General features: G+C 58.1%; 1 protein-coding gene across 1 annotated transcript in view; it reads right to left on the reverse strand.

Annotated features, from left to right (window-relative positions):
* Positions 1-2,411: 2,411 nt before the first annotated feature.
* MICAL3 (microtubule associated monooxygenase, calponin and LIM domain containing 3) overlaps positions 2,412-17,204 on the reverse strand; it is a 99,105-nt gene continuing 84,312 nt past the window's right edge. Inside the window, exons 29-32 of the mRNA XM_007469489.1 lie at positions 16,128-16,221; positions 2,897-2,996; positions 2,667-2,740; positions 2,412-2,596 (exon numbers count right to left, since the gene is read on the reverse strand). Coding sequence (XP_007469551.1) covers positions 2,412-2,596; positions 2,667-2,740; positions 2,897-2,996; positions 16,128-16,221 — 453 coding nt within the window. The remainder of the gene's footprint in view (positions 2,597-2,666; positions 2,741-2,896; positions 2,997-16,127; positions 16,222-17,204) is intronic.

The following is a 17,204-nucleotide window of genomic DNA, read 5'->3' on the forward strand; positions in this document are numbered from 1 at the left end:
ATACACTCTGTACTTGTTTTAAAAACTTTTATTGCGCATAAGATGGCCCATTCCCCTTTGTAGATCCGTTGTTACCACCTTTAAAATTTTCTTTAAACTCTCTCCACTTTCTGCCCCACTGAAAAAAATTTGCTCTTTGAAAAGATAGCGGATAGTCTATCATTGCTGGTCAGAGCAGCTGGAGGACAGCTCCCGGGGCAAAGGCCAGAAGACGCCATCTGAGCAGGACTGGACCCCCAGGTGGAGCCGCTGGTGGCCTCAGACTGAGGCGAGGTGCGCTGCCGCCATGCCCCTGCTGGAGCTGAACCCGCTGTCTCTGCACGGGCCTCGGGCTTGGGCTTGCTCACGCCGTGGCATTTCAGAGAGAGAGATTTCCTGCTGCCCAAGGGGACTTGACAGGAGCTGAGTGCATTTCCAGAGTTGGGAAACACTGCATGCAGCCCGTCAGCAGGGCACTACAACAACCTGCAAACTAGTGGTTATAAAACGGGAGCTTTCAGGAAAAGTGCTCTGCTAGAACCTGAAGTCTCAGCCCTGCGGGAGGGAGTGGGGGAGCATTTCCGAGCTTCTCTGCAGCCTCCAGGCCGTCCTCGTTCCTGCAGGCACAGTGTGCTTCCGCAGGGGCGGGTGTCGTGTCCCTCCTGGCCACTCTGTAAACTTGTCCTCGTCCTGGGTGGGCAGAAGCTCGAGGGACGGGCCTGGCAGTTGCGGTGCACCGGGGCGGTGGGTGGGAAGGGTAGGCAAAGGCCGCACAGGCGATGAATCCTGTCCCAAGCCCCATTTTATTGGAAGGCTGGGATTTAAGGATGGGATCTAGAACACCCTCCGCTCCCCCTTTTAAGAAACGAGAATCGAAATGGAGGCTCTACCTCATCAAGCAAGAGGTGAAGGTCAGAGCCGCGAGGGCTGCAGCAGCGCGTGCCCTGGATTCCAGACGGCAGCTCTGGGACAGACTGAAGAAGACAGTTCTTTGCTCCTTTGCAGTGAGAATGACTGTTCAAGTTGAGGCACGATGTGGTTCCCCAGGGACACCCCCTGTCCTGCCCTGAGGCCTCTCTTCCCTGCACACGGTCCCGCTCCACCAGGAGTCGGCTGGAGGGCCTCGGGACTGGCCTGGCGCTGCCCTCGCTCCTCTGTGGATGAGCACGGCCCCTGCAGAGTCTAACAGTGGCTCTGCAGGGTGGACACTGCCGGCCTCTGGCTGAGCCACAGCACGAGCTGGCTCCACGGTTCTTCCTGTCCAGTGCCTCCCCACGAAGAGGCGCTGGGCTGGAGCTGGGCTGGAGCTCGTGTGTGTGTGTGTGTGTGTGTGTGTGTGTGTGTGTGTGTGTGACCCCAACTGGAGTCCCCCAGTGTGCCGTCACTGCAGCTCCAGCTGGCTGGATCTGGGCCTCGCTGAGCAGGGTCCCACACGCTGGTGCAGCCGGCCTAAAACTTTCTTTAACAAACATGCTGTGGGAGGTGAGATCTCGGCACCAAAACGGAGGAAAAATGGGTTCTGCAGAGCCAGGATTCCAACAGGGAGGCCAAGAGGCATCTGTGCCTCATGGCGTGGCCTCCAGCAGCTCAAACGCATCCTTGACAAGCGAGCGATGTAGACACGGACGCCCGGAGCCAGGCACAGGAGGACGGGCACTGCATGCCGGGGCCCACACGGGGGTCTTGCTGACCTGAGGGCTCAGGTCAGCCCCACGGTGAAAGAGTAATGAATGGAGTGACAGCGCGGTCAGCTGGGACCCACCTCCACGCCCCTACCCAGGTGCCAGGCAATCAGTGTCCTGGTAAAGATATAAAAGTGAAGTTGCTTCTTTTCAAGTATTAAAAAAGTAAGTCAACTGACACAGAGGCCATGCCTCCCAGGCTGTCAGCTTCGTTCGGGGCAAGCCCGGGAACGAGGTGAGGCCTCCTGCCCGCCACGAGGAGCCCGTGACAAGGCCGCAGGCCTGTGGCGGGGCCAGAAGAGGGTCTCTGCCCGACCCCAAAGTCAGTATCTTCCAGTGTTGTGAATTAAAAGCAAGTGCAGCAGCCTCAGGCCTCAGGCCACAGCCAGGAGAGGCCTGGAGTGTGGCACTGGGCCGTGGGGCGGGCCTCCTCAGCCCTGGATGGAGTCTGCGCTGGCCCCCTGGGCCCGGGGACCAGGATGGGGCCACGTCCCTCGCGCCCCCGGGATCCGCGTTCCCCGTCTCCGAAGCAGGAGGGCGGGGAGGCCTCTTCGAGGGGGCTGCGCTGCTGGACCACCGTCTTCACTGGGGCTCCCACGGCTCGGCACCCGACCGCTTCTCGGAGCCACGAGGAGGTCCGAGTGCAAACTCCCAGGAGGCAGCAGGCCCACTGCGACCTCGCATCCGGGTGGTCTGGGAGCAGCCAGCCCAGGCCGCACGGTGCCCAGCGCGGCCCGGGCTGGGCGGCGCTCAGGACCAGTTCAGGCTGAAGCCCTTGGACAGCACGGCGGCCTGCAGGTCCTTGTCCTCCCGCTCCTCCCGCAGCCGCTGCTCCTCCAGCAGGGCCACCAGGGCGTCCCTCCGCTCCACCACCCCCAGCATCTCGTTCAGGACCCTCTTCTCCTCCGACAGCTCCTCCTCCGTCTTCAGGTGATCTGGGCAAAGCCAAGCACGTGAGCCCCAGCGCCGGGGGCAGGCCCGCGCCCGCCTCCCCGGCCCTCCTACCTTCCATGGCCATCCGCTCACGGAGCTCCTGCTGCAGGCGGCTCTGCCGGTCCTCCAGCTCCAGCTCCCGGGCGCTGGGGTTTCCGGGGATTCGGGGGGGGAAACGAGCCAGTGACTGGTGGGGCGTGGCGCGGCTCCGCGGCCCCTAAGCTGGGAGGGGGCTAAGCTCCGGCTGCGACGGGCCCTGCGCCCACGTCCCACCTCGGCTCCCCCGACCCGAGGCCACTCACAAGATCATCAGCTCCGACTCATAGCGCACCACGGCGTTCTTCTCCTGCACCAGCCGGAACCACTCCCGCATCAGCCTGGGGTCGTCCTTCTTGCCCATGCCTGCCGAGAGAGGCTGTGTCGGGCAGGCCGTGCCGCTGTCCCCAGCCGGACGCGGCAACGGGGCGAGTGTGCAGAGGGCCCAGCAGGGCGCTGCCCGACGCTCCCGGGCCAGGCCCAGCCTGCCTTCGGCCACGAGGACGCCCACCCACAAGGGTCCCCAGCCTGCGCCTTCCTCTGTCCCTCCGGCCGGCCTCACGCCCCAGCCACTGGAGGCAGCTCGCCTGGACCTCTCCTACTCGGCCGCTTGCTTTCCCTTGGCATGTTTTCGGTGCTCTGCCCTCCTTTTTTCTCTTTTTCATTCATCTAGCACGTATTTGGTACTTGCTAGGTAGTAGGTCTGCTCTGAGGCCAGTCTAATGAAGAGGCAAGTGGAGATTAAAAGGGAGGGTACTCGGCCCTCCTTTCCGGGGACACTCACTACGGCACCTCCACAGGGTCACTGCCCCGAGGCCTCCTCGTTTCCGATATCCTGACCAGGGAGGTGCCTCTCAACTTGCGGCTTCCTGACGGATGCTGCCGCGACCCCTGCACGGCAGACGCAGTACGTCCCTGGGAGGCGTGGGGACTCTCACCAGGGCAGGGAGACCGCAGGCTCCCCCCCGCTCTGATCCAAGCCCAGCAGCAGCTCCTGGGGCTGGTGCCACCCACACTCGGCTGCCTGCACCCTACTCAGCTGACACCCGTCTCCACCAGGAGCGGCCTGACCCCCTTGGGCTCAGCCGCAGCAGGAGGGAAGGAAGACCCTTCCAAGGAGCCACACCCCACGGAGGAGACACAAGGAGGCCCACGGCCGTAGTGGGTCCTGTCCAGACGCAGAAGCCCGACTGTGGTGGCTCTTCGCTGTTTTCAGATTACAAGCCACTCGACAGTCTCAGGAAACTTGGGGACTCTCTTCCTGGAAAACTGCACGTGAACACATCCGATATCTCTGCCAAGGACTCCAGGTGTTCATGGGCCCCACAAGTCCACCCACGGCTGGGCTAAGAGGAGGCCGGGACGGGGAGGTCTCTCCAAGTGCCTCTGCTTTATGGGTCACTGGTCGGAAGTCCTCTCCCAGTAAAACCAAGCCCAGGAACACACGGGGTGGCTCTCAGGGACCCCAACCTCCCACCACACGCGAGGGCAGGGGCCGTGTCTGCACTGCGCTGTCCTGAGTCCTGGCCGCTGCGGAGTGCGTGCTGGGCGCCGGGGCCAGAGCACTCCCGACCGCCCGGCAGGCCCCCATCCAGCTCCGCGCGTTCCTTCCTGAGCGGCTCTGCACAGGGCACCCGCGGGGCGTACGGGGAGCACGGGGCCCGGAGCAGGTAAGCTCTCTGGGCGCCAGGATGCCTCCTGAAGCGCTCGAGCCAGCTCCGGAGGGACGGCCAAGGTGGACGCAGCTGGTGGCGGTCAGCGGTGAGCGAGCGCCGGGGAGAGCAGAGGAAGGTTAGCGGGTTAGCCGTGGTCACACTCCCCGGCCCCGCCCGCATGCCTTGTCAACGACAATCACCACCACAAGGGACTGCAAACCAGACAAACTTAAAACACACACACTCAGCAAGACACAGGGCAGAGAAGTCTGCTTTTAGTGGTTTGGAAGGAACTGGGGCATCTGTGCAGAACAGTCTTTGTAAGGACAGTATTCCTCGACTTCACCAGCATAAATCGCTGCCACACGGGGCAGGGCTCCTCACCCACGTCCCGGTCCCTCTATCTGCGGGACTGGAGGCTGAAAGGCCCGACCACGAGTGGTGGCCTGGAACCGTGGATGCCTGCAGCCTGAGGCCCCCAGACCTGGACCTGCTCCCTGCCTGCACCCACCCCCCAGCCCCCCGAGACAGTCGAAGGGATACTGTGCCTTGTAAGGGACTCTGCCACATACTCAGGGGTTTGTAACAGGGCTACCAGGTACCAGAAGAAGGAGAAAGAGCTGGGTTTCGGGTCCCTGTTTGACTAGTGTTGCTACGGCCCCCCAGCGGCGGTGGGGAGGAGGTCGGGGTTTACTTTACCTTCCTGGACACAGCAAGGGCAGAAGGAGAGAGGTCTACGTCGTGGAGTCCCGCCACTGGGCTCAACTTCAAAAAGGGCCAAACAAGGAGGACGAGGCGAGACGGACAGAGAGGAGGGGGAGGTGGAAGTGGAGGGGGAGGGAGAGGAGAAGTGAGAACAAGCAGAGGACAGAAAGCAAACGAAGTGAGAAAGGAACAACAGGAGGAAAAGAAAAAATACAAGAAATGGAAAAGCAGAAGCGAGGGAAACACGTCTACAAATGAATTCAGTCCTGTATCCAGCACAGAGACTGAGCGGGAACAGCCCCGGTCCTGGGGAGGGCGGGGTCCCTCCTCCTGTGGTCCTGCCGGGTGGGCGGGAGAGCTGGGGATGACAATCTGGGGGCCTTTTGGGTTTGGGGATCCCTCCGTGAAAACATACAAAGTGCCAGCAGGCCTGCCCGCTGCCGTGGAGCAGCCAGGCCCGAGTGAGAGTTCTCAGGCGTTACCACGTGGGTGAATCTAAGGGCTGGGGGGCTCTCTGGGCACTGAACCCATAGAGGAGCTCCCTGCCACGGAGGCAGTGCCCAGATTTTGATGGGCCTCCAGGGCCGACACCTGTGATGCTCTGATTCTGAGCCAGGGCTCGTTGGTCCAGCGCGTCCCCACGGAGGCGGTCCCCACCGCCCGAACCTCTGTCCCCCCACAGCCAGCGAGAGCCAATCGCCCCTCTTCCTCTGCCCCTTCCCTCTCCGCAGAGGGTCGACACCACAGCTGGGGACGCTGTCACACTGCGGACTGCACGACAGGACACGCCAAAAACAGAAACAAAGCTGGGAAGTCGTGCAGAGGACATCTCTAGACTCGGGGCCTGGGGCTCTCAGGAGCGGGGACCGTCAGCAAGGGACCATCACAGAACCACAGGGCACACGCAGGAGCCATGGCCCCACGTGGTAGGCAGGGCCTGGACCAGTAGAAACAAGCCTGTTTAGGTGAACACAAGGGCCAAGCAGCCACGTGTTGGTTGAGAGGCCCTTTATTTGTGACGGGATGAGTGCAACTGCCATGTTTTCTCTTTCTTTTAAACTCTTCTCTGTGTTCTCCACAGGGCTTTGTGCATGAATCTGATATTGGGTGAAAATTCACGACTAAGGCCAGAGGCTGTGTGTGTGGTGGGTGTGCAGAGGCTGTGTGTGAGGTGGGTGTGCAGAGGCTGTGTGTGTGTGTTCAGAGGCTGTGTGTGTGAGGTGGGTGTGCAGTGGATGTGTGTGGGGGTGGGTGTGCAAAGGCTGTGACGTGGGTGTGCAGAGGCTGTGTGTGTGGGCGTGCAGAGGCTGTGTGGTGGGTGTGCAAAGGCTGTGTGTGTGGTGGGTGTGCAGAGGCTGTGTGTGTGTTCAGAGGCTGTGTGTGTGTGCAGAGGCTGTGTGTGTGAGGTGGGTGTGCAGTGGATGTGTGTGTGGGTGTGCAAAGGCTGTGTGTGTGGGGTGTGCAGAGGCTTGTGTGAGGTGGGTGTGCAGAGGCTGTGTGTGTGGTGGGTGTGCAGAGAGGCTGTGTGTGTGTGTTCAGAGGCTGTGTGTGTGAGGTGGGTGTGCAGTGGATGTGTGTGGGGGTGGGTGTGCAAAGGCTGTGTGTGTGGTGGGTGTGCAGAGGCTGTGTGTGAGGTGGGTATGCAGAGGCTGTGTGGTGGGAGGGCTTTGTGCATGAATCTGATATTGGGTGAAAATTCACGACTAAGGCCAGAGGCTGTGTGTGTGGTGGGTGTGCAGAGGCTGTGTGTGGGTGTGCAGAGGCTGTGTGTGTGAGGTGGGTGTGCAGAGGCTGTGTGTGTGTGTGTTCAGAGGCTGTGTGTGTGCAGAGGCTGTGTGTGTGGTGGGTGTGCAGAGGCTGTGTGTGTGAGGTGGGTGTGCAGTGGATGTGTGTGGGGGTGGGTGTGCAGAAGCTGTGTGTGTTTGTGTGTGTGTGGTACGTGTGCAGCAATCACGTCCAGAGTTCCGAGTAGCGTGACCAGCTGGTCACTGGGGCAGGCGCGAGCCCTCCTTTCTTACAAACACCCCCAACTTATCAATCATCTACATCCAACCTTCTCTGTCTAAAGGCTGGTGCTCAGGACACCTGGATATGCCCACAAACTACAGGGTCCCCACCTCTGACGCTTCCTGGGATAGATGTTAAATGCAAACAGGCTGCAGTGAAAGTGGAACAGCATCCCTGCTTGTTAGCAAAGGACAGGAACACGACACACAGCCACACGCATCCGAAACAAAGAAGCACGTGCCGGCAGCACAGGTAAGAATGTGCTTCCCCTTCTAGACATCACAAAACGCAGCATTCAGCCCCTTTTACGTAGAGCACGTCCTCAGAAGCCCTTCCAGCACAGAATACGGCATGAGATCACAGAACAGGACTCAGGACAGAAATTAGGAAAGCAGCACCCTCGTGACAACAGGCAGAGCAGACGTGCAATGGCTAGAGGCCCGAAGGGCGGGTGGTGACTCTCTTCTTTAGCCTTCCTGCACGCTCTGATATTTCCATAATGTATACTTTACAATCAGAAAAAACACCCAATAAATACTGCTTTAAAAAGAAGAAACTGAAGGAAAAACCCAGCCAAACAAGGGGAGCTCCACCCCAGACCTGAACCTGAAACGAGCATGCAAGGGAGACACAGAGACGCTGGTTTGGAGCTAGTCTCTTGCCTCATTTGGAGACATGAGAGACACAGGTTTGGTTCACCAGCTGTAAGGGCAGAGAGGTCGTCACACTCATGGCAAATAGAAGTCGTTGACATTAGTTTCTGTATAACATCGGGGAGATGGGTTCCTGTCCATGTGCATCACTCACTCTGACCCCAGCTGCCACCCAGAGCACCCAGAGCCCGCGTGCCAGGTGCGGCCTTGCAGGGTGGCCGTCAGCACCCACCCTCCCCAACTTCGGGTCAAGCGACACATGCCACTGAATTTGAAAAGCTGCAGATTATCATCGTGCAGCCAGGCACGTCTCATGGATTCCAGACGGACGCGTGACGTGGGCGTGGCAGTGCGTCAGAATTCAAACCACGGGCACCTGTGTGGCCTCCTCTGGCCCCTGCACTGGCCCCGGGGGCTGCCCAGCCAGACAGGCACGGCAGCTCTGCCGTCAAAGGAGGGACTGGAGGCTCAGAGGGTTTGAGGTGCGCAGCCCGACTAGGACCCACCCTAGTGGGTGGGTCTCTCCCGTTCCCAGCACAGAGGGCCCTTCCTAGAGGACCGACAGAGGCTCCAGGCAAACCCAACAAAAGGACGCAGCTTGGAGGACAGGGGTCACACACAGAGCCCACTCGGGTGCCAGACCTGGAAGGGCCACCAAGCCGCCTGAGCCCCGCCTAACGGAGAGGCCCAGAGAAGGCGAGTGGCCAGGCTGGGGACACGGTGAAGCGGGCCTGAAGCCAGGTCGGGTGCTCTCCAGCGACTGCCTTGCCTCTCTGGTGGCCCGGGGCCGGTCCAGGACCCTGCAGGCTGTGGAACAGTGGGCAGCCACGACCAGTCCTGCGGCAACACCCCTCCACTTGTTCTTTCTATATATTTCCATCTCCCCTGCTTCCTCATAAAGGCTTTGCCTGCAGCACTGTATCCTCCCTCCCACCCAATCACCCCACTACAGGAAACATCAGGGTAGCTGGAGACAGAGTGGCTGGTTTGCAAGCCGTAGGGCGGCATGCAGCATCTGACAGGGTGGAAGGGTCTGCCTGGCAGGCCCGGCCGACAGAGAGCTGGGGAGATACCTTGTTAGGAAAACTCAGTATGGAACAAACCTCTAGACTGGGGAGAAACGAAGGGAAAAAAAAATGCATGTGAAAACTGAGATCCAACACACACACACACACACACACACACACACACACACACACACGTGTACACACACAGGCTGGGACACGCACACACACAGGAATGCTGGGGGATCTCAAGGATTTAAAGTTCCTAAAGCAAAACCAGAGCCAGGCTAATGCTCAAACCGAACAGACCAGCCAAAAATCTGCCAGCATCAACTAAGGGGGGCAAACAGCACAGGCAGGCTCGGAAGGGGGAGTGGGCAGGTGGGACGTGCTTCCCTGCCTTCCCACCACAACTCACAGCAACAATGAAAGCCCCTCCCCAGTCCTTTACACTACGTTTCTAAACCACTCGTGTTCTTTCAATTTTCCCTTGAGACATACAAATCACGAGGTGAGGTCTTTGAAAACTAGAAATCAGGTTTATGTATTTCATTTGATTTTTTTTTTTTTTTTGGTCACACCATGCTGCATGGGGGATCTTAGCTCCCCGACCAGGGATCAAACCCAAGCCCCCTGCATTGGAAGCACAGAGTCTTAACCAATGGACTGCCAGGGAAGTCCCCAGGTGTATATATCTCTAATTTAAAGTTCTCCAGAAGAGATGTTTTTATCTGAAGATGTCCAGTCGCCTACCTTGGTCTAGTGCAGCAAGACTGGTGGCTGGGCAGGCAGGACGCTGCCTCTGTCCTTTAATGGGTCCTTTGAAATCACAAGATTCAGCTTTGTGAAAAGGGGATCTTTATACTCTGTGGCTCAGAAAGACGCTTTTAACAGGTTCGGTGACTTTAAAGGTTAGCTGAGAGCCACTGTAAGACCCCTCGGAAGCACGTCTGTGTGGTGGGCAGAGGCCGGGCAGGGATCTGGAGGCTGGCCTCCTCTTACCCACGCAGGCAGTAAGGTGGTTGGTGCTGGGTTTCCCTGTGGCTCTTTGGGGATGCAACGGTAGAGAAACAATCAGATTCTACACTTCGGGCTCCAAATTCCAAAAGGGTAGAATTTCCCCAAATAGTGAGATTACCAAGCGCTGTAAGAAGGAAGCACCATCAGGAACTGCAAAGGGGGCTCTGCTTCCGGCACCTGTTCTCTTCCCAGACCCTGTGGGCGGGCAGCAGCCTCTGCGTGCTGAGCAGAGCCCACCGAGGCTGGACTTGACACAGAAATCACAGGGAACTGACAGAGCAGGAAGCGAATCGGGCAGCAGGGGTCATAAGGTGTTTAATGCAGGCGTTCATAATTCAGAGATACGCTGAGTTCCTTTTTCTATTTATTTCATTTTCCCCTGGAATTTGTGGGAATTCTAAACCCAGAAGGCTAGAAGCTGAAGTCCAGGGACATAGAAATGGAAACAGCCAACATCTTATCACTCAAGCCAACAGGAGCAAAGAAAACAAAACTAGCCACATGAGGCAATCAGTGTGGCAACAGATTCGAGCTGGGAGGGAAGAGGGTGAACGTAATTTTAAAGAAACGGGTTCGATAGTTCTTCCCAGCAGATTCTGAATTAAACAAAAAAATACTCCTCACATTCGTTTGGAATCGACATAAACGTTGCCCAGGGGTGTCGGGAAGCGGCGGGAAGGGAGCCCAGGACGTTAGTCAGGGGTGGGGTCTGTTAGTTGGGGTGTAAGCATCAGCCCTTTTACAGCAGCAACGGCCACGAGGTGGCAGCGCCTGACACCAGAAGCTCGGGGCCCTGGAGGGCCATGCAGAGGGGCGAACCCGTGGACAACGGGGTGAGAAAGCAGAGCAGAGGCCAGCGACAGCCCACCCGCAAGGAGGCCGGGAGGCTGGGAGCCTCCTTACTGGTGGAGCCCCTCTAAGACCAGGGCTCTGTCTTGAGTCGCAATCAGAATCATGCTTTGGTTTTTAAATGAATGGGCCAAGAAGTGACTCTCTCAAAAGGATGGGATTACAGTAAAATATGAGAGACAGTGACCTTTGCCCCCTCGTCTGTTTCAAGACCACTTTCAGGCATGGAGCCTGCATGGGGAGATGAAGAGATCAGACCGCCTGACCCAGGACGCAGGACTCCAAGAAGGCGCTGGGCCCCGGGAACCTCGGCTCCTGATACGAGGGGAGCCTTCCAGGAGGAAAGGTGCCCAAGGTCTAGAGGTGAGACTCAGGCCTTGGCTGTTTCTCTGATCCGACACAAATGGTGAGCTTTGTATGCAAGACGACAAACACACTGAGTTCCTTTGAGATGGCGGTTCCACTTTAGAAGGCATGAGAACGGCCTGGAAGGTTTGTTAAAGCAGGTAACCAGGCCTCACCTCCAGGGTTCCTGACTCAGAAGGTCTGGTGCGGGGCCTGAGAACCTGCACTTCTAACAGGCCCCCAAGGGGTGGTGCCAATGCTGCCACTCCAGGGGCCATACACGGAGGACCACTGCTTGGGACTTTTCCTGTCTTTGTTGAAAAGAGCTGCAAAGTATGTCCCTGGACAGAGCAAGGAGGGGGGTACATTCTCAGAGGCATCGGTCAACACAGCCTCAAGTCTGGTGAATCTGGGCAGAAATCACCGTGACACCACTCCCAGGCACCTGGACCTCTCAGGGGGGGCCCGAGCACGCCCTGATGGAGACAGTGGAGGCTGAGCTCTCTGTGTGTTTGGTTCTCCAGTGTGGTTGGCAGTGAGCTTCCTGGGGGGAGTGGGAGGGATGTGCTTCGAGGGGAGGTCATGGTAGAGTGTGTGTGTATCCGTGCGTGTTGAGTGTGCCGTGTGTGTTCCTACCGTCAAACAACCCAACGATATTAGTGGGACCAGAGTGAAGATCTGAGGTTGACAGGCTGGGGTAGGTGAACTTTTATTTATAAAACATTAAAATAACCCCGGGCAGCAAAAGCTATCTCAAGTCTCCCCCTGGAGCACATACGGGCAGGGGGAGGGTCGGGCATTGCTCCCTTTGAGCTGGAAAAGGGCCTGTGCTTTTGCCATCTGCTGGTTATCGGGATGACTTCTTGCTGTTTGTGAGCAGGTGCGGGGGAGGGGGGCATCAGCAGGGTTAGTTCACCAACAGGGCTGCATACATACCACCCAGACGCAAGTCGATGAGGTCAGTGTAATAAGACTCTCCCCAATAGTCTACAACAAGGAATCGGTAAAGAGAGTTACTGCATCAGATAACCCTCCGGTCCCCCCGAGCCTCGAGCAATGAACGGCGTGAAGCGTAAGAAACACCCAGAGACGCAGCAGGAGGGGGACAGGCGGCAGCTGGAAAGCATGTGTCCCCCGCAGGTGCCCCCCCGCCCCCCCACATGCACACTGTAGCCACAGACCTCTGGGTGCAAGGGGCGGTCACAGAAAACCACAGGTGACTGCACTGACAGAAAGCGATCAGCCAGGACAGAAGCCTTGGCTTGGTTGGGAATCCTGCTGGGACTCAACGTCATCTAACTAAGATTTTTAAAAACTCAAGGGCAGATCAAAGGCTACGAACCACCCTAATTTCTGAATATTAGAAGCCCCAGGCTGAGGGGCTGAAGGCGAAACGTGAACACCCTAAAAAAGCTGTGTCAGGAACCAGCCCTCAGCTTGCCCTGTCCACACCGACCCCACCAGAAGCGGAAGCACTTCTGCTGGACGGTCTGAGATGAAGGAGGCCCTGTTTCTTCTGCGTTCAGGCCCCCAAGGTCTCCAGCCCCGCTAAGAGCAGGCAACGGGCGGCAACGTATTCTTGTTCATCATACTCCAGGACCCTGACACAGGTGCTGTGACCGAGGGCGGCCCCCCAGGACCGTAACGCACGCAGAGTGGAGTCAGCTGCGGTTCGCTACCCTTTCCTCCACAACTCACAATCTGACAGCTGATCCTGGCAGCCTCTGGTTCCACACGAGGGCTCCTCCTTCCAAAACACACACACCGGAAAGCAGACTGAGGCTGATCCAGTGGGTTCCAGAGACAAAGAGGGCTTCCCAGCTGCCCCAGACCAGAAACCTCACGAGTCTCGGTCTTATCCAAGGCTCTGAAGCGAAACTCGCGGTGCGGATATACGTGAGACTCAGAACTACGCGAGCCTTCTCTGGAAGGCAGCTAGGCCACCAGTCTGACCCCTCAGAAAGCCCATGGGGTGAGACCGAATGGCCAGTTCAGGGAAGGAGCTGACCAGCACTACTCAGCCCGAGTGGCCTTCTCAAAGGCTCGGCCGCGAGCAAGCAGACTAGCAGGAGGCATGGGACACGGAAGCCCAAGAGAAGGCACAGCTGAGCCTCAAAGACGACCTCTGTCAGGTGGGAACAGAGCCCCAGGGGCTTCTGACAAGAGGGAGCCTAGGAAGTGATGTGCTTAAACGAGAAAAAGCGAAGTACGGGGTTCCTGTGTCGAGTGTTTCCCAAATGCATTGTGGGAATCTCCCAACGGAGGTACCACAGCCCGTCTTTGAAACAGGAGACGTGTATTTGGACAGAAGTTCTGGGAAGCTTAGCAGACTCTGGACCAGAACTGTGGTTTCAACCTGCTCTCTGGAAGCTTCCGGCTCTTCAAGTGCTGTTCCGGGGTCTCCCAAATACCCGATTCACAACTACTTTTAACTCATCAAAAAACTTAAACACGGCTTCCCTGGTGGTGCAGTGGTTAAGAACCCTCCTGCCAATGCAGGGGACACAGGTTCCATCCCTGGCCCGGGAAGATCCCACATGCCGCGGAGCAACTAAGCCCGTGCGCCACAACTACTGAGCCTGCGATCTAGAGCCCATGAGCCACAACTACTGAAGGCTACGCGCCTAGAGCCCGGGTTTCCGCAAGAGAGGCCACAGCAATGAGGAGCCCGCGCACCGCAACAAAGAGTAGCCCCCACTCGCCGCAACTACAGAAAGCCTGCACCCAGCAACGAAGACCCAACACAGCCAAAAGTAAAAAACAAATTAAAAAAAAAAAAAAAAACTTAAACAGGACACACCATGTTCGAATCTTTGATCCGCCAATGTGCAACCCACTGAAGCCCATCAACATGTTCATCTGTGCTGCAGGTAAACTCGCTTCTGTGAGGCCCCAGGACCAGGCTTCTGCCCTCTGTGTGCGAGTGTCTGCCCTGCCTGTGACGCGTGGGAAAATGACACTTCATTCATCAACTTCAATCCTGGCCTGCTAGCAGAGTCTCACTCTCGGAGCGTCCTGCCAGGGTGGTCCTCCAGGTGCAGGGTGGTCCTCCAGGTGCCAAGGTGGTCCTCCAGGTGCAGGGGGGTCCTCCAGGTGCCAGGGTGGTCCTCCAGGTGCCAAGGTGGTCCTCCAGGTGCAGGGGGGTCCTCCAGGTACCAGGGTGGTCCTCCAGGTGCCACAACACATAGCACACCTGGTTCTGGGTTCACTGTATGTTTGGGAGCATTTATCTGATCTCTTCTTCATAAGGAATCTGAACCGCAGTTGGATCTGTAGTGATTCCACTGAGAGAGCAACTCCGACTTTAAGCTGCAGACACCCAGACCGTTCTCACTGTGCATGTCCTGAGATTCCCATGGCTGTGTACGACCTGCCCCCACCTCTGCGCATCAGGTGCCCACCCTACATCCAGGGCTGGACTGGACATGGAGGATATTAACCCTGCAGCTCTCTGCAACCTGCATTTTCAAATTAGTGTTTATTAACATTTAAGAGTAATTTTTTTTTTTTTGCGTTAAACTTGAACTCATAATTTGTCTTGTAAAAAAGCGTTCTGCTGCTGATTAAAAAAAAAGTTTGAAAACCACTGACTTAGACGAAATTCTGGTTGTATGTGTTTACAAAAAGGTAATTATGTAAACAACTAGTAAGCGGAATTTCAGCAAAATCCCAGGTCAATCTTCGGTGGTCCCTTTTCTCTGGCCCCTTGGCAGGCAGCAGACTGAGGAATGCAGCCTGCTGTGGAAATGCCGAGGGGCCGCCATGGACAAACCGCAGGGCAGCAGACAGACATCTGAATGCCAGGCGGAACCATCAGCACCGGGTGTGCATCTGGACCTCAGAGCCCTGTGGGGCACAGGGGCACTTACGCGAACTGTGGCCCCTCTCCACCTCGGCAGGAGGAATCTGAGGGTCCAGGGTCCTCCTGGCATCTTCTGCAAGAAGAGAGAGCAGAGATGGCAGGGCCCACGGGTCCCCGTTCCCACTGCTTGCAGGGCTGCTCCATCCAGGTGGTCACGTTTGACAGAGGAGGCCGGGTCAGGGCACGCAGGGCGGGGGCCCTGCCGGGTGAACCTGAGTCCCCGCTCCCGGGCACAGGGGCTGGCTCGCCTCCCGAGTCAAGTTCTCACATTTCATCTGGTGGCACAGTGAGTCCAGCATCAGGCACAAGACATCACAGCCTCATCTTCCTGCCTCGTGTCCTGTCTTCACCTGAAGGTCACCCTGAGTCCACTGCTAGCTGCATTCCGTGGCCGTGAAGGGTCAGGACGGGAGACCTCCTCTGTGCCTGAACCCCAGTCCTCCAGAACCCCACGAACGCATCCCGACACCAACCGCTCACTCGGAGGCCAACCACTGGTCAGTCTTCCAGCAAGATCAGAGGCAGCGACAGGCCGCATTCGTGGCTGCCTCTTCCTGATTCACCTTCAGTTTACCCTCAGCCCAAAGCCCAGAGGACCCACCCCCGCTCCCAAGGAAAACCACGTCACCACCTGTCCTCATCCCTGGTCCCACGACTCTAGTGCTGACCCTGGAGGCCCGTGCTCTCTACAAAGGGATGGAGGCTCCAGATTCGGGGACCTGGGAAGGCAGGGAGGAATCACTTGTGCCTGGGTTGGGGCTACAGCTGGGGCTGGTCCAGTGGTTTCACGGTCCTGAACCAAGAGGGCCTCCTGGGCCCTCGGCACCTCTCTGCTCTCCGAGCCCCACCGTGCTGGGCCCGCCCGCGGGCTCTGGGGACAGTGGTGTGACTGCACTGCCCCCATGGCTCTGCCCCAGGAAGGGCAGTCACCAGCACATGGCCCTCACAGCCACTTCCCAGGGTCTTGCTCTGCTTGGGCTCTGCCCTGAGTGCCCAGCCTCCAGGACAGAGCCTGGTCCACCCGTTGGGGCGGGGGGCGGGGGTGGCCTGCACGAGCAGTTCTGTGATGGTTCCTTGCGCACAGCCTGCCCCGTTCCAGTCACTGGCTTCTCGAGGAGAAGATGGGGAGGAGGGAGGAGAGAGGCGGCCCAGGGCGTCAGCAGCAGGTGGTGGGCCGAGGGGGCGGCCAGCCCTGGGACTGGGCAGGGCAGCCCCAGATGCACGGGCCTTTCTCCCCCTTTGCTTAACAGAAGCCCCAGCTCTCAGTGACGAGGGGACCAGAGAGAGAATCCTGCAGGAGACTAGCTGACTGCCGGGGGCGGGACCGGTACTAGCCCCCCGCGGGGCTGGGTGGGCTTTCCCCGGGGAGCCCCGTCCGCCGGGAGCGCAGCCGGTACCTGCCTCCCCGCGCAGCGCCTTCTCCACGGCGACGCCCCGCTCCTCCAGCTGCCGCTGCCTCTCCTCCACCTGCTCCAGCTGCCGCTGGATGATCTGCGGGCGACACGACAGCGTGAGGCGGGGGGGGCGAGGCGCGCGGGTGCCCCGAGTGCGGCACGAGCGCACGAGGGTGGCAACACCCCAGCGGGGCTCTTGAGAGTCTCAAACAGATCCTGCTTCGACAAGATTAAAACTGCCCAGCACAGACTTGTGCTTGCTGGGGTCAGGGGTTGGGGTGAGGGACCGGGAGCTTGGGGTTAGTGGCTGTAAACTATTAGACGTGGGATGGATGAACACCAAGGTGCTGATGTACAGCACAGAGAATCACAGCCAATCTGCTGGGATAAACCGTCAAGGAAAAGACTATGAAAGGAGTGTATACACGTAGATATAACTGAATCACTTCACTGTACGGCAGAGATTAGCACAACATCGTAAACCAACTCTACCTCGATGAGAAAACATGGCTCCACTCTGCACGGAGTGAGGCTTCTCGGGGATGACTGACACCCGGGAGGACCTCCCACCCCGAAGCAGCGGCAGGGACATAGCTTCACGCAGAAAATGAAATAAAATCCAGGGATCTGGTCACGTAGGGAACGCAGATCCAGAGTAACGTCCAGGGAAAGGACGAGAAGGCTGGTTTTGGACAACCAGAGGAATATCTTTGCTGGGAATGGATTTGCTGTTAATGTTTCTTGCTGTTGTAGAGCTTTTGATTATTGTCCTAATCTTTATGAACACAACTATATACATACGATTTCATTAAAAAACCACCTCGTATTTAGGTATCATTTAATACTTTGCGTTAAAAAATTCTCTTTTGTTAAAAAAAAAAAAAAATCTGGGGGCTTTCCTGGTGGCGCAGTGGTTGAGAGTCCGCCTGCTGATGCGGGGGACACGGGTTCGTGCCCCGGTCGGGGAAGATCCCACATGCCGCGGAGCGGCTGGGCCCGTGAGCCATGGCCGCTGAGCCTGCGCGCCCGGAGCCTGTGCTCCACAACGAGAGAGGCCACAACAGTGAGAGGCCCGCGTAC

Source organism: Lipotes vexillifer, unplaced genomic scaffold (assembly GCF_000442215.2).
Source record: "Lipotes vexillifer unplaced genomic scaffold, Lipotes_vexillifer_v1.1 scaffold395, whole genome shotgun sequence".
In the NCBI taxonomy this organism is placed as follows: domain Eukaryota; kingdom Metazoa; phylum Chordata; class Mammalia; order Artiodactyla; family Lipotidae; genus Lipotes; species Lipotes vexillifer.